Source organism: Pundamilia nyererei, unplaced genomic scaffold, assembly GCF_000239375.1.
Source record: "Pundamilia nyererei isolate P.nyererei 1_Seehausen unplaced genomic scaffold, PunNye1.0 scaffold00044, whole genome shotgun sequence".
NCBI lineage: Eukaryota > Metazoa > Chordata > Actinopteri > Cichliformes > Cichlidae > Pundamilia > Pundamilia nyererei.
The window spans coordinates 561279-577468 of record NW_005187445.1 but is presented as its reverse complement, the minus strand read 5'-3'; the positions used below and the strand labels follow the sequence as shown (position 1 = coordinate 577468).

The following is a 16190-nucleotide window of genomic DNA, read 5'->3' as shown; positions in this document are numbered from 1 at the left end:
GTGAGCCAGTGCTACAGGCAGCTCAGAGTAAAAGATTTTTACATACTGCTGAATTTGCATATATTGCCACACATTTTTGCCATAAATCGCCATGAACATCTTCGCCACTTTGTCAGTTTCATGACTGCTAATGATGTGTTTTTAATGGTTTACAATTGGTGAGCTCCCGTTGCCCACCCTCTGCTATTAACGGTATGGATGTTGACCTCTGTGGCCCTTGTATGATGTTTCCTGTAACCCTTGATGAAACGTAGATGTTCCTGTCATGGCTTTTTCATTGAGATACTGAAAAATGCTACTGTAAATGTTCTAAGTTGAATGCACTGTGTGTTTAAAAAAAATTGTAATGGATCAATGATCAGGAAATGACTCCATAAAAAGACAATATAGTATATAGTGTAACTATAGTGAAATGGTTATATGATGCATTTTTGGAATTTTATTTATTTCATACTTGGTCATGTTCCTATGGAAGCCCGTTTCTGCCACTAAAAAAAAAAAAAGCTAGTATCCATAACTCGAAATTTCGAGTTATTTTCTCGAAATTTCGAGTTATTTTCTCGAAATTTCGAGAAATATAACTCGAAATTTTGAGTTACATTTCTCAAAATTTCGAGTTAGCTCTGCCAATCAAAAATATACGTGAATGAGGTCGCTTTCTTGTTACCCGGAAGCATATGGCGCAGGACCGCGCACTCAAAAACGGATCCCAACAAATTAAAGTATGTTTGCTGATAGTAACACCATGTGATTCAGCTAATAACACAGGGATTTCATCATTTGTGAAGCCAGGCTGAAAACACTCAGCAATCTGTGCATTCACGACTGGATGTAATACCGGTAGCTTAGCTGTAGCATTTGTAGCTGAGGGCTTCAGCTTCCGGGTAACATGGAAATGACGTCATTCACGTAGATTACTGATTGGCAGCGCTAACTCGAAATTTCGAGTTGCTTTTCTCAAAATTTTGAGTTAATATGTCGAAATTTCGAGAAAATAACTCGAAATTTCGAGAAAATAACTCGAAATTTTGAGTTATGGATCCTTTTTTTTTTTAGTGGCGGAAACGGGCTTCCATATGTTTCAGATGATGATCGATTATGATTTTAACTGGTATGGTGTTGTAATGTAGCCATTAAATTTTGCAAGGAATGGTTTAATGGTTAAGGTCGCTTGTACATACACTTGGCCCATATAAAGTATAAACCTTAACATTTATGTTGTAGCATGGTAACTGTGTGTCTGGAAGAAAACAAGTGGATCATTGATCTCATTTGCTCTTGGTGAATAAATGTTCCTCAACATTTTGACTCGGGTTTTTATCAAATTAAGTTACATACAGGTTTTTTGTTTTGACATGGATTTCAGATATTTACAGTAGTAGTAATGATATTACTCAGGTAATGTTTTAAGCCAAGTAACCAACAAGTTAATGTCAAGTCTTGAACCAACCTTCATTTCTTCATATTTTGTTTCCAGGGAGCCAGATTTGTAATTTTTTAAGAGGTCTTGAGTGATAGTTGTCTGGACTTTTGAAGGTATGGCTGCTTTTTCACCAATTTTTCCGTCCAGTCGGTGTATATGTACGGAGCCCCGCAGGGGACATGGGAGAAAATAAATGAAGACTGACTTTGCGAGATCCCGAGTTCGTTTTGTGAGATCTCGCAAAAGTCCGTCTTAATTTTTTTTTCTCCCATGTCCCCTGCGGGGCTCCGTATATATGACCATTTTCAGAGGATTTTTGTTTTTTAAACCTGATACAGGACATGAGAGATGCATCTACTTGGCCACTGGCCCATCTAGCCTCATCAGAAATAGTGTCAGTGGAAGGAAAACAAGAAGAAAAAGCTCAAGTATGCCAAACTGGAGTTAAAATCAGCAGCAGCAGGTCTTATGGAGCAATGAAATAAAAAAATCTTTGGCCCAGTTCATTGTCATTTCTTTATGAAGGCGGTCTACAGCCAACTGTAAACTCTGCACGATCAGTTTGGAGCTGCATTTCAGCTGACGGTGTCTTGTTGGTTTTTCACAGTTGCTGTAACATATGAAAGTACTGTCAAATTTTCAATCACCATGCAGAAAAGTAAGCATCTAAATGACTAAATAAATGTCATATTAAATATTAAAAAAATAAGAAGCATGAACACTGTTGATATCCTTTACACCAATTTATCTTTAAAATTATTATTATATTATTACTTTTAATTTAAAATATACTGCACATATATAAAAAGAATAATAAAAAAATTTAATAATTAATTTTGACAATGAAATGCTAATGCTAAATGCTAACATAACAGCTGTCAGTTATTACATTTTTGCTCACATGTGAAGGTATTTGTTAGATAAACAAATGTATCTAACTGTAATTAAAAATCAATTTTTTTAAGCAAAAGGATATTAACTAAAAAAAACAAAGTAATCTGACTTCCAAATAAATCATCCCTTACCTTCATAGTGTGGTGGATTGTTTAGCCAGCAGATGGAGACAAGTCATTCTTCCAACTTACCTCAGGATCCTTGTACTAAAACATCTCTCAACTGTTCAAACTAGCAATTTGATTTGATTTGAAACTTTGATTTCATGTACATGAGTATAGATTTTATTTGTGATTTTACCCTTGTTTTTTGAAGCTATACTGTGCAGGGGATAAGGCTAGATGCAGATGTTTTTAGTTAAACTAATTTAAAGGACACAGTAGGCATATGTGAACATCTTGCTCCTCTTCTTTGCATGGGTTTTAATCTGCATGTGTGGGTGGCCTGGTCAACCATGTTCACAGACAATGATTTCCATAATAGAATCATACCTGTTTTAATGCAGTGCCACCTGTGGGCCTGAAGATCTCTGAATCTTTTGATGATATCATGAAGGGTAAATGGAAATATATTTAAAGTCTTCACAATTTTATGTTGAGGAATATTATCAAAATTGTTCCACAATTTGCAGATGCAGCTTTTGCAGACTGATGATCTTTTTGAGATCATCTGACTGATGAAATGAGTTAAATATGAGCTACTATTTTTCTTAAAATGAAGCATTGTCTCAGTTTAAATATTTTATATCGTCCTGAGAACCAAGGAAAAAAATATATATTTCAGTTTATCATTGTTCCTGTGGTGTGTATGTGTGTGGGTGTAAGCCCATTAACAGCCTCGGTGATCCTGGCTGCCTGCCTCCTGCTGAGCTCAGTGGGGACAGTTGGCAGCAGCTAGCCAGTCAAACACTTGCGAGGTGAAACTGGCAGCAATGAGCAGACAAGGTAAGACCGTCTCGCCATGTCTGTATGGGACCATGTGTGAAATTAGCACCGACATGCATTTACTTTAAAGGTTTATTCGTTGAAATTGTGCGGTTCATGTTATCAGCTAACAGCAACAAATGTGCAACAGGTGAGGTTAGCTGTTAGCAGAGCAGCTACTTATTAGCTAGTTTTTTGTACAGGAAGAGGGGGAGGAGAGTTCAGCACTGAGGACAGCTCCAGTGTCTGTTTATAAATGTCTACAAAAAGTGTTAAAAGTATGCAGAAGTTTCATATGTATCTATAAAAGGCTTTTCTGTGGCTTTTTGTACATAACATCTATATTAGCTATATCATTAGCTGTGTATATGCTATACTGTGTATCTATACCTACATTTGGTGTATTTTGTTGTTGTTTTATGCATTTTAAAGGCATTTCTAAGTTAGATGAGGTTCTGAAGGCTAATGATATTTATGTCTGGTGAGTGCTATGTATTTATCTGTACAAATAAACAGGAACTAAACAGTTATTTAATAGGTGTTTCCATTTTACATGGCTTTATCTTATAGTTCATTGCCCTCATTGTTCGTGATGGTTTTTTTTATTCTCACTGAATATGTTCTCTCAGGTGTTTTTAATTAAATGTGAACTCTTCATCCAGTGCGCATTTTGTTGTTAATTTGCATGTTTTTCAAAGGCCTGTCTACTTCACAATCAAAGCACTAAATACTATGGTTTGTAGCTTTGGTTAATGCAGCATACCTTTTCTGTTAAAACATATATTAAATCAGATACAAAGACATTATATATATAAGAGCCAGCTAAGTTAACCTGGGCTTCAGTTACACCACAATAGCCAATATTTTGTTAATAAAATAGTCAAAGGTAACAGGAAAGTATCTATATGATTTTTTTAATTTATCTGGTCTTTTCCTCTTTGCTGTTTCTAAGGTTTTGGTGGCGCTTCTGTTCACTTCTCTCCGAGCATATTGGGAAATGGATCTTCACCCACAGATCTTACAGAGGAGGACTTAGATGCTCTACGTTTTGAACTTACAAAAGTAAAGTTATTCATGGGGGTATTTGGGACAATGTGGGATAGAAACCCTGCTCTAAAGAAAAATTGATATGTGTAACATCAGCTTTTTTTTTTCTTTCTCGCAGACAGAGGATGAAATTCAGGCCTTGAGGCAGGTGCTTTTGGCCAAAGAACAATACGCAGCAGACATCAGAAGGCAACTAGGAATGAGTCCGCTCGGTAACATCAAACAGAGCATATCCAAAGGATGGCAAGAGGTCCAGACCTCAGCCCCGTATGTGCACTTTGGTCCTCATAAACATAGTAATGTTTGCTAATTGTTTGAAAACTATTGATAGTTTAACTGGTTGAAAACACCTAAACCACTGTCGTGATAGATCGCTTACCACACATATCTTAGTGCACTTTTGTTAGGTAACCATGGAAAGTACTCTAATGACTGTTGTAGGCTCTCTATTTTGTCAGCGCAATAATCTGTCAACCTGTGCATGTTCTGTCCATTCAGATATCTCACAGCCTCTGCAACTCTGGATGACATTAGCCACTCCAGTGTGTGAGTGTTCCTCATTATATGCACAAAATAATAAACGTTCTTACTATGTTTTATGACGCAGGGATTTTCCAAAGTTTTGTCCTGCACTCACATGGTAAAGAGGGATCTCTTCAAAGAAACAAGGGATGGGATTTTCCTTGTCAAATAGGATTGGTGCCCCGTTAATAGCCTCACAGCCTGACTTAGCACAAGGAGCAGCAGTATTAACGGGAAACAGGAGGACCAGCCTGAAGCGTTCATTAGAGGCAGAGTGAGGGATCTGCTTCAGCCAGATGGACTGTCGCCAGTGACGTCTATGAGCTTATTGTTAACGACGTCTGAGTTAATACCTTTGTGCTCCCTGTATGCACCTGCCTGTTATGTAATATATTACAATAGCGAGAGACTTTTCTTAATTCAGATCCTGACTTCTACTGCTAATTTCTCCTTGTAGATATGTGAGGACACGGGACAGTCTCTCTCATGCAGGCCAGGTGACGTCTGCTGCAATGTCTAGTGTGGGCGTGGTCATCACCAGGAGACTGGCACAGATGAGGTACACCCATAGTCAGTTCCTCCACTCAATCTTCATAATAAAAGGCTTTTTTTCTTTCTTTTTTTTAACTTTTTAAATTAGCTTTGTTCAAAAATGACTCGGTAGTGAGTAAAAAGTAATAGGATAAATGTCGTTAAGATTGTACTTCCTTTAAGTTCCCTTTAGCTTAAAAATCAAATGCCAGGCTTTTTTTGCACATAATGAACGAGGACTAAGAGTTCACAGTGTAAAGGCTATCATAGGGGTGTTGGAAAAGCTGTCTTTGGCTAGTTCAGCTGGACAGATGGATGGATAGGAGGCCAACAGAGAGGCATGACAAGTGGACAGCATGTCGAAAGGGTGATTTGAAGTGTAAACTGTGGCTTTTTCTTTCAGCTGCTCCCTTATTCATGAGATGTCGCCACAGCGGGTGGCTCTGCATATTTGATTTGGCAGATTTACATGTTAGAAAACACTATCAAAGACTGCAAGTTACAAGCATTGCAATTAGGTGTTGAGAGGAGGCAAATGCAGGACACTGAGGCAGACATAGTGAACAGAAAAACAAGCCTTACTCTGATTGTGCAGAAACACAAAATCATAGTAATAATAATAACTTTATTTGTATAGCACTTTTCAAAACACAGGGTAAAACTCGAGAGGAAACACAGGAGAGCAAACAGGAGAATGAAAAATAAGTGGGAAATGATGGACATGTGAAACAAATAAAACACAGCTAAAAACAATCAAAGCAATAAATAAAAGTAGGACTGGAAAATAAAATATAACTGATATTAAAAGGCATAAAAAAAGATCAACACTAACATGAAACATGGAATTAGGCCCCTAATGTAGATCAACAGGAGATAGAATGAGTGAACCAAAGGCAACCCACTCAGTCACACCAATATGCCAAAAGTCCAAAACAAAATTGATTGTTAAAGTGGCAAAATCGTGCCGCGGGCATACACAACCCGAAATACACAAGGAAATAGGACACAATGGGGTAACGAGATGAAGGTGAAGATAATCAAAGACACTTGAGAAAAGTAATTCTACAAAATTAAAAAAGTAAGTGAGACCTGTTTCGGAAACATGATATACAGGAGTTCACACAAGAGAATGGGAGAGGAAAGGTACAGGGAATAAAATAAACACTAATACAAACTGAAACTATGACCCCAAAGATAGGTTAAGGGCTCCTTAATTTGTGATTATGTTAGTTTTATTTCTGTATTTACATCCTAACTCTCGCATTAGGATTCACTTTTCTGTCTTAGTTTAGAGTTTAATGTTGCACAACTGAAACAGCTTGTATAATTTCACATCCGACATCGGTACTGATAATGTTAAGCGCACATGTAAAGTTTCAAATTATGGTACCGAGTACTGACTGAACAGACTCAGACGGAAGCAATCCTTATACATGCTGCTAACGTGTAATCCTGCATTAGTCACAATTATAGCTACTCTAAACTCCACAGGAAAAAAACATCAATACTAACAAAATCCTTCACTGTCGTAACCCCTAGAATTTGCTTTCATAACCATCCTTTCAAAAATGACAAGGATTTCTTCTGATACTAACATTTCCATTTGAGTCTGTCAGATTTTTAGAAATTCAATAAAAAAAATAGCTGATCGTTAACAGGTTAATGTCAGTTACACCTTCACTAATCCGGGAGTCTTTCATCAGTTATCTTACAAGTCTCTGGGTGCAGAGATGAGTAAATTGTATTTTATATCCAAATACCTTTTAATGGCTCTATATGTGTTTCTTATTTATTTTCCTTCATCAGTGGCAGATATTCAAAAATCTTATAATTGTATTAATTATCATTTTAATGCAAAAAATAGTCAAAAATACAAATTATATAAACAAAATTACATTTGCATTTTTACTTCTTGCCAGATCAATTTTCCTTGTTTTATCAATGCTAGAAGAAGATTAAAACTTTTAAAGTGATGGTATGTTTGAGTGAGGTATGTCTTTACAGTGTGCCGGTATTGGTTTAAAACCCAGATTAGATGAACAAGAGATTGCTTGAGGGATTCTAGTCAGGGTGGGGCCTTTTCATCCTTTGTTACTTCCAAACTTATTTTTCCAACAGAATTTCTACAAACATCTTGTTTTTGAAATATTTATGCAGAAAAATTCCAAACCAAAGCTTCTCCAGCAATAGATCTTAAAATTCAAGGTCTGGTAACCGTGGCTCAATGCAAAATAGTTACAATACATTCAAAGCCCGTAATGTTAAAAAAAAACAAACATATAATAATTATATATTATGACCCCATACCACAGCACTGGGCCAGTTCCTGAAGAAAACTATTAAAAGATGTCAAATAAGTAGATTTAGAACTTCCTGACAGGCTCGAAATTTTGGTTGAAGTGCCTCTTGTGTTTATGTTCAACCACTAAACAGCTGTAATCCAATCACCGTGGAGCACCTGGCCATCAGCAGCAGTAGCTGTTGTTGTAATCCTTGTGGAAACAGAAGCTGATGTGACGTTATCTGTGTCTGTCTGTTTATCTTCATGCTGCAAACTCAACAGAGCTCTGCCTCTTCCAAGCCCACCACGGTAAGATCTGTGAGCGGTAAGACTGAAGTGAGCTGCATGAGAGGGTGTGACCTAAAAAGAATAAAGAAAGAAAAGTGGAAAGTGGTGATTTAGAGTGTTAGAACATCACACATTTCACATCATGCAGTCACTGAAATGGAACTGAAATAATCAGCGTGATTTAAAGAAGATGTTAAATTGTTTTGGGGTTTTCTTCATTTCTATCTTTTTAGATCCAGATGTTTGACATGTCAAGTGTTTTTTAAACAAAAACTTATTTTCCACCTTTTTTCTCTCAATTTTTTGACTAATTCAAGAATTTTGAGAACAAGACTTAAATTAATTTATAGTTCAATAAGGAGAAATTGTTTGAAAGAAAAGAACAAATTTGTTGCATGTAAAATGTAAGCATTTCTAGCAGTTATTCTATGATAAGAGGCAAAATCATGGAGCAGATTCCCAGATAAAGGAGACCGTAACTTCACCACCCAGTGTCTAGGCCAGAGGTCTGGAGCCTGTGGATCTGTTGCCCAGCTTTAGCAACTCCCTGTGATTTTGACAGAAAAATAAATAGTATAAAATAATTAATATACTGTTATAAAAATGTGTAATATGTGCCTACATCTAGATATCAACTGGTGCCGTATCTGGTTAATTTTGCTGAACATCAGTAGCAGTGGTTTCCATGAATGCAGACACATAAACACCTCATCATTTTCAAAATGTGCTCCAGCTTCCTTCTCATTTCCTAATGAGTCACCACAGGAGAAGAATCAGCATGCTTGTGATGCCCCAGAGGCTGGGTTTGGATCCTCTACTAGTCTTAAGCCAGAGATCTTTAATATAAGGTCAACCCTCTACACCGTGGAGCCACTGAGCTACTGACTCCAAAAATGTGTCATGGACAGATTTGTTTGCTTTCACTGCCCACGCTGATGTTTTACCATTATACCTCATCTACAGCCGGGCTTTCAAATTAAACTAAAACTGGTCTTCTTTTTTATTTTTAAAGTTTTTGAAAGCTATTAATCTGCTATATGTTAAACTTTCTATTATCAAAGTGGACTCCATAGTGCTGTAGCCATCACAATGATGGCCTAAACATGCATTTCTCCCTTCAGATATTTTTTTAGTTGTGTTACACAGATTAAGATTTGTGTAAAACCCTTTCCACACAATCAAGAGCCGAGCAACAAAAGTGCTTTTTATCTATATAAGATATGACATCATCATATTGGCCAGCAACCGCCTACAAACAGGCTAAAATTTCCCACTGGCATCTATGAGCCTGCAAAACTTTATGAAAACATAATCTGATTTTAATTTCATGACGCTAACATCTAATTAATCCCACAAGAGTTGAATTATTCATGATTATATTATTACATATATTATCACAGATAGATCTTCCTTTCTGAACTAATCTGAAACTGTTATTATAAACGTTTTAACCCTTATTGTACAAATCTACAAAATCTGCAGCAAAATAAAATGTATTTTTTTTGTTGTAATTTTAAGGCTTATTTGTCTTTTTTAATGCTTAAATGTCCTGCTTTCTGTTTCCCAGCACACTGAGCCACACCATAAGTGTGCCGAGTATGAGGTAAAACACCATGTCTCTTTGTCTCTTTAGATCTTTTCATATATGCATGGCTTAGACATTAACTTTGCTCATCTTTTAATATGTCCTTTGTCTTTCCTCAGGCATTCCTCTACATTCAGATCTTTTGAGGAAATGGTTGGCAATATGAAGGTAAACAGCAGGAAGGTGGATAAAACAGTTAGCTCTGTGCTTCTTGTTTTGAATACTGTCACTTGCTTCATAGGATAAGGTGACTGGCAGCACGTCAACTAATGGAAACACGTCCGGGTTTGAAAGAAGATCCCATCGCCACAGTCAATGAGGAAAAACCAGTCTAATGTCAATAATTATTTTCATGACTTCTAAAGCTATAAAAGAAAATAATTTTGCTCCCTGTCTGTATGAATTTGTTTTTTGACTGTAACCTAAAACCGATTGTCTGATAGAATATGTTAAATTTTTAACTTAAGCTCATTTTGACATAAAACATTTTTAATATTCAATACTCAGTTTCATGGATGTAATTTATTTTGACATGTGTGTGCAGAGACTCATGCAGAAATCAGCTGTAATTTAAATTATAAGTATTTTTGTAATTGAACATTTTTCAATTAAAGTTAATAGAATGGTGTGCAGTCTTTTGAAATGGCTGTTAAAATACATTGTCCATATTGTTTGATCACGGACAATATAAAACGATTTCACTTCATAGGTATGAACCTCTAGGTGGTGCAAGAGATACGCAAGGGGTGTCAAAGCCATTTTAATTCTAGGGTCTCATACATCCTCATAGATGGAAATCAAGTGGGACAGACTTTGCTTTAGAAACTATTAAAACTTTAATCTTATATTTCTAATAACATAAAAAAAGTTAAATTATATTTATTATCTGCAATTTTCACACTTAGCAAATTTATTGATACACCTAGTTTATGCTATGCTGCCTACCTACTTTGTGTCCATTCTACTTTACTTATTCAGCCTTTAGCTAAAAGCTGCAATCCCAAAAATGAAATCCTACAGAGAAGGACCCAATATTTATAGATCATTTATCATTTATAGATCAAAAGGTTATTATAAATATGTATACCTGGCTTATCATAACGGAACATTTATTAAAGTGTTGAAAATAAAAAGCCATAAAAGTGACAACCACGAATGTTAGCAAGCCTTAATGACATTAACCAAAAGCTTTTTTGACTGACCAATGCATTTTCGGCTTGTGGCCTTCATCAGGGCCACAGTAACACATAATAGAAGTTTGCTTAAATAAAAGGCAGGAAACAGAAAAATCAAATTAACCAATCATGTCTTCATAGAAAAACCATCTTAAAATAATACATGCATGAATTACATAAGAAAAATATTACAAATATACAAAAAAACTATAAAATGATTACAAAGGAAAGCATTTCACGAAAAAAGGAGTCAGTGCAGCAGTTAGATTAAAAAACAAGAGTACATCATAACATGGAACCACATTTGTGGTAAGGTCCATGTAAAATCTCTAAAATATAAACTTAAAATGTAGACTTAAAACGAGATGTCTGGAAAGCTATACTCTTTCTTTTGTTGATGAATAAATAAACATTACCCATGCGAGAATAATTGACAAAACAAAGTAACTGGTAAAAAAGAATAAAAACAGTAAAAAGGGTACAGTTCACAAAATCTCATTGATAGAAAAATCCTCATTCATACCTGCAGACTCTATCCAAAATGCTTGTCTTTTTTCCAGATAAAATTAATGTTACCACCTCTTTGGTTTAATTTAAAGTGAATTTGGATGTTTATCATTGAAGTGTCTTGCAACAGGGCTGGTTAGATCATTCCTCTTGATTGAACTTCTGTCTTCATTAATTTGATCTTTCAGAGGGCGGGATGTTTCTCCTATATATTTTATTGCATGGGCACTGTATCATGTAAATTACATTTTTAGTTCTGCATGTGATAAAGCACTTAATGGCAGTGGTTTTGTCACTTATGGGATCTTTAAATTATTTAACATTTTTGATATATTGAAAATTTATGCATTACCCACATATGAAATTACCTTGTAGGTTATGGCTTATCAGGGTTTTATCTGGAGTATAGGGTCCTGGGAAGCTCTAACAAGCCTATTTTTAATATTTCTTCCTCTTCTATAGGTTATCATTGGTGGTTCTCTAAAGGTACCTAATAAGTTTGGGTCATTTTAAAGGATATGCCAGTGTTTTAAAATCATTTCTTTAATGTTCCTGGTTTTTGGTGCAAAGGTTGTACAAAAGACAAGTTTAGGTTTAAGTTTTGGAGATTTCTTACTTGCTAAATAGAAATCCCTGCTTATTGAATTCACCTACTCTTCTGCAGATCTTAACCTGTCCTCTTTGTAGGCTACTATCTTTCTTTAAATTTGTTCAACATCTTTTCTTTGCTCTTATTATATTCATCCGGAATTTCACAGATATGTTTGAGTCTAATCAGTTGGCTTACAGGGATGCTTAACCAATTAACCAATACTAACCTGTTTTAAGTCAGCTGGTTTATCTATGAAGACATGATTGGTTAATTTGAATTTTTTTCTGTTTCCTGCCTTTTATTTAAGCACACTTCTACTATGTGTTACTGTAACCCTGTTGAAGGACACAAGCCGAAACGCGTTAGTCAGTCAATAAAGTTCTTTCTCTTCCCTTGAAGTGTTGCTGGAGTCCCTGCATTGTGATTTTTTTCATCCTCCCCACGCACCTTGTAAGCAGGTGAAGTTGTGCCAGAAATGTTCGCTGTGATTAACTAAAAGCTCAAAATGTCTTGTTCCCTGACCGGGAATCGAACCCGGGCCGCGGCGGTGAGAGCGCCGAATCCTAACCACTAGACCACCAGGGAGCGATAGTCACGCTTGCGAATCCTGACCCTTTAAAAGAGACCTTCAGCTTTACGAACTCAAAGAAATGCTGTATTTAACTGAGATAGAATTATGCTGCATTGTTGTCTCATGTGGTTTCCAGTACGGGAAGGGTAATAATTTCGGTTACCATCTCTACTTAGATACATGCTCTGAGTTAAGAAATTTATGAATGAGTCTTTACAAACGAACTGCTTTTACAATGCCTTTCAGCTCAACGTAAGGCCGAAAAACCCTTTAAAAACCACTCGTCCGCTACCTTGTTACTAACTCAAATTTCACCTGTTATTGAAAACGGCTTGGCACTGTCTGCCTGTTCCCATTTCACCTCTAAACTGGCTGGCCAATGTGGATTATCCCACGAGTCTGTGCCAGCAGCGGGTTAACATAAGCCGCTCCAAACCTGCTTCTCCTTCTCCTCAGTCTGGTGTCACCGATTACAAGGTTCCGCACGTTCAGTGGCCTCGAGCTACCACAGGCCACACCCCGTGGTTCCACAGTGGCACGTGCCAAACCCAGCTTGTATAAAATGGCCCTCGGTGACTCTGCGTGAACCAGAAGCGCAGCAGTAGTGACCGACGAGGTCATCACCGATACTTCCTTTACAAATGGGCCATAGAAACAACTAGTACCTTTTCTAGTTCCAGCCATCCGCACCTTACAACCGCACCTGGTGACAACGACACCACCCCACTCTTGCAGGTGAGTCCAAATAACATCACTAGAAAAGCGTTAAAATATCAGCAGCTAATTATTTGTATGTTTAATTGTAACCTTGATATGTAAACTTAGTGAAAACAAAAAATGTTAATTGAAAAATATAGAATACTAGTTCATTATTTGTAAGTTAAAGGTGGTGTTCTCCAAGTCTTTTCAAGTTGCCTACAAACCATCTCACATCTCTGGACAGGCACATTTTTATTCTAATTACCCGAGAGCACACTCTGGCTTTCTCTGTGTACAAAGCAACACAAATATAATGGCCATTAATGCACCAAAGTGAAAAGGAAAAACAAACTAAACTATTGTTAAAGGTATACCCGCTTACCGCAGAAGGCTGTGAAGGTCACAGCTACACAAACACTTTTGTGGTATTTTTTAATGTAAATCTGCAGTAAATATTAAAGAAGGCAGGTGAAACTGCCTTCTGGACTGCTGGTGTATCTGTGCGTCAGCTCAGATGTTAATCTGGGTTATCAGGTGCAGACCTGTACCTGCTTCATGAAATCCCTACAGCCATCTGCTGCTCACCTGGTATTAAGCTCTACAGCCTTCAGCTGGTTCTCTGAGCTGTTAATACGTGTTTTTCAAAAGGAGTCATTTTAAATAAATAAATGTAAAACTACAAATATTATTACTATACTATATTTAGTAATTAACGACCACTAATAGTAAGTTCATTTGGTGGAATAAAACAAACAGAAACAAAAATGCACTTACAAAATAAACTTAATTGCGAAGAAATATCATTAGTTAGCCTGCAGATGCTTATTGTGACTGAGCTGCCTCAATCAATGGGAAAGTGTTGCATTTGTTATAATATAATAGTACTTTTACAAAGTTAAACCTTTTAAAGCACTAAAAATGAACTGAAACCAATAACAGTATGCTGACCTGGCATCTAAAAATAAAAGTTAAATAAATATATATAAAATTAATATAGGAAGCTATAAGTCTGGATGCAGGCCTCTGTTGTGACCTAACAGAACAACCTGATTTTTCTGTGTCAGTGGTCACGCAGCCAGCTCATGCTGACATGTCCTCACACATGTTTTGGTTATTTGAGTCATGGGAAACCATACTCCCTGAAGCAGCTGTTTCTGTTTTAGCACTCTGCACTCGAGGCCCTTAAACTAAGCACAGAGGGAAACGTGCAGCGCAGATGTGCAGTATCTCTGTGGTACAACATGAAGGGAATAAAATTATAAAGAAACTTTTTTTTTCTGTGTTTGCCTTTAGGTTACCATTTTCCATCTTTGAGCGGTTTTCCACCTAAGGTCGGCAACAATGGCAGCAATTCCATCAAGTGGCTCCCTTATCGCCACCCATGATTATTACAGAAGTGAGTCCCATGTGGTTTATGTACATTTCATTTTTGTGTAAGTTTATTTTTTCTATTAATTTTTTCTTCTAGAATAAGACTTGAATAAAAAGCCAAACTGTGTTTTCTCCAGGGCGCATCGGGTCCACATCGAGTAACAGCTCTTGCAGCAGTGCTGAGTACACAGGAGAGGCCATTCCACACCATCCAGGTATTCAGCATGACCTGATTTTATATGCAAAATTTTTAAAAAGGAAAATCTTCCTCTCTCCGCATCAGATAACGTTCAGTTTTGCTCCTTGCAGCACTTCCACGGCAAGACTCTGACCACTGGTGGACTTCGTTTTTCTTTGCTAAACAGAACCAGCCCGGCATGCAGAACAGCTCTGAAAATCAAAAGTGAGCATTGTAATATTTGTGGAAGGCAGTTACCTTTGATTTTTTTTTTCCTTGTAGTTGTTGGTTTTTAAACTGTGGCTTTTCTGTGTTGCAGGAACAGTACCTACACAGTGGCCAACGGCCAGGTGACCTGCATCGCCAGGCAAATGGTGCTGAACAGACAGGTCAGCGAGAGCAGTGAAAACGGGAAGTCTGAACCAATGAGCCCTCCTCCAGTTACCCCATTCGCACCTTACTCACCCTCAGCTTGACCGTCCATCCCCATAGTCCAAGCAATGGAGATGGAGATGACGATGGTGATGGCAACGAGGGTGTTTTTTCTTACTTTTAGTCGGTAGAGTTTGCTTTTCCTGTTTGCCTGTATAAATTATTACATTTTTGTTATGACCAAAAGTAAAAAAACAAACAAACAATGTTTTTTCATATAGTTCTTCTTATGACTTGACATTAATACTATTACCAGTACTACTAATAAAATGCTTACAGTGAGCACTTGTGTGTCGCATTTTCTTTCTGTTATTGACATTTACAGACTGGTTGTCAAAAGAAACTGAGCTTTTATTTAGGAAACATTATGACAAATCCTCAGATTTGCAGCGGCTCATGGGATGTTTTTCTGTAGGGGGAGAGAGAGGCGCGCTGCTTACCAAGCAACCTTAATCTCTTTAACTTCGTTATGATTATAAACGATTATTACAAGGGGTATTACAGTTTATATAACACTTCACCTTAGCTTGAATGTGGGTCACCAAGCTCCTGGAAGACACACTGCTGCAGAGAGTAAAAGTTAGGACAGTCGGGCATGATTAACAGTTAAATAAAAATGCAGTGGGTTTATTCATGTTTTGTTCTGTAGATGCATAAATTCACTGAAAACAAATCACTGTTTAGACACCTACTACAGCAGCCATGCACCCGCTGCTGTTTGCCACCATAAAACCCACTCAGCATGAATGTAAAGCACTCCTATTAAAGCTCATGCTGCCATTGTTTTCAGAGACGGGCACATTATTGTAAAATATTCAAGCTGTTCATTCTCTAAATGCTGCAACCGGAGAGATTTTAAAGCTCCCCTGTGATCCTTTAAGACTTAAAATTCTACATGTGTTCTCAGTTTGTGAATAAATGTTGATTTCGTTTATATTTGAAAGCACCTAAATACCACATTAAAAGACAAAGAGATGTGCTTATAATCAAATAAAATTGTGTGATTTTCATGTGATTGTAGGATTAGTATGTGATTAGTAAGAGAAGAAGTTCAAGGTGGTGATTAGATCCTGATATGCCGGCAAGGATTTAAGAAAATAATGTTTTGAAGTTTAGTGCAACACATGTCAAAGGGTGTAATGAGCTGCGTTCTAGCTTTTCGTTTTTGGTT

General features: G+C 36.9%; 2 protein-coding genes and 1 non-coding gene across 4 annotated transcripts; 2 read left to right on the top strand and 1 right to left on the bottom strand.

Moving 5' to 3' along the window:
* The first annotated feature begins 3133 nt into the window (after nt 1–3133).
* LOC102193655 (tumor protein D54-like) lies at nt 3134–10119 on the top strand. 2 transcript variants are annotated; one of them, XM_005731604.1, is made up of 9 exons: nt 3134–3261; nt 4193–4302; nt 4406–4554; nt 4786–4833; nt 5267–5368; nt 7904–7930; nt 9477–9512; nt 9614–9662; nt 9736–10119. In XM_005731604.1, the coding sequence occupies exons 1-9, from the start codon at nt 3249–3251 to the stop codon at nt 9811–9813; spliced, it is 612 nt and encodes a 203-aa protein (XP_005731661.1). In that variant the 5' UTR covers nt 3134–3248; the 3' UTR covers nt 9814–10119. The 2 variants fall into 2 exon arrangements, with proteins under 2 accessions (XP_005731661.1, XP_013765969.1); XM_013910515.1 differs by lacking the exons at nt 7904–7930; nt 9477–9512; nt 9614–9662; nt 9736–10119 and adding an exon at nt 7774–7897.
* Nucleotides 10120–12281: 2162 nt separating this feature from the next.
* trnae-cuc (transfer RNA glutamic acid (anticodon CUC)) lies at nt 12282–12353 on the bottom strand. Its single transcript has one exon. It is a non-coding gene; the product is annotated as a tRNA-Glu (tRNA).
* A 553-nt stretch (nt 12354–12906) lies between these two features.
* On the top strand, nt 12907–15301 carry ppdpfa (pancreatic progenitor cell differentiation and proliferation factor a). The gene is made up of 5 exons (XM_005731603.2): nt 12907–13074; nt 14332–14434; nt 14547–14624; nt 14719–14812; nt 14907–15301. The coding sequence occupies exons 2-5, from the start codon at nt 14380–14382 to the stop codon at nt 15061–15063; spliced, it is 384 nt and encodes a 127-aa protein (XP_005731660.1). The 5' UTR covers nt 12907–13074; nt 14332–14379; the 3' UTR covers nt 15064–15301.
* The last annotated feature ends 889 nt before the right edge of the window (nt 15302–16190 follow it).

What these genes read in the sequence shown, in the direction of transcription:
- LOC102193655 (XM_005731604.1), top strand. An exon ending in TACGTTTTGAACTTACAAAA is followed by an intron (nt 4,303 to 4,405) that starts GTAAAGTTATTC and finishes TCTTTCTCGCAG; the next exon opens with ACAGAGGATGAAATTCAGGC. An exon ending in CCTCTTCCAAGCCCACCACG is followed by an intron (nt 7,931 to 9,476) that starts GTAAGATCTGTG and finishes TCTGTTTCCCAG; the next exon opens with CACACTGAGCCACACCATAA.
- ppdpfa (XM_005731603.2), top strand. Translation starts at nt 14,380, where the DNA reads ATGGCAGCAATTCCATCAAGTGGCTCCCTTATCGCCACCCATGATTAT. An exon ending in GGCCATTCCACACCATCCAG is followed by an intron (nt 14,625 to 14,718) that starts GTATTCAGCATG and finishes TGCTCCTTGCAG; the next exon opens with CACTTCCACGGCAAGACTCT. An exon ending in AACAGCTCTGAAAATCAAAA is followed by an intron (nt 14,813 to 14,906) that starts GTGAGCATTGTA and finishes TCTGTGTTGCAG; the next exon opens with GAACAGTACCTACACAGTGG.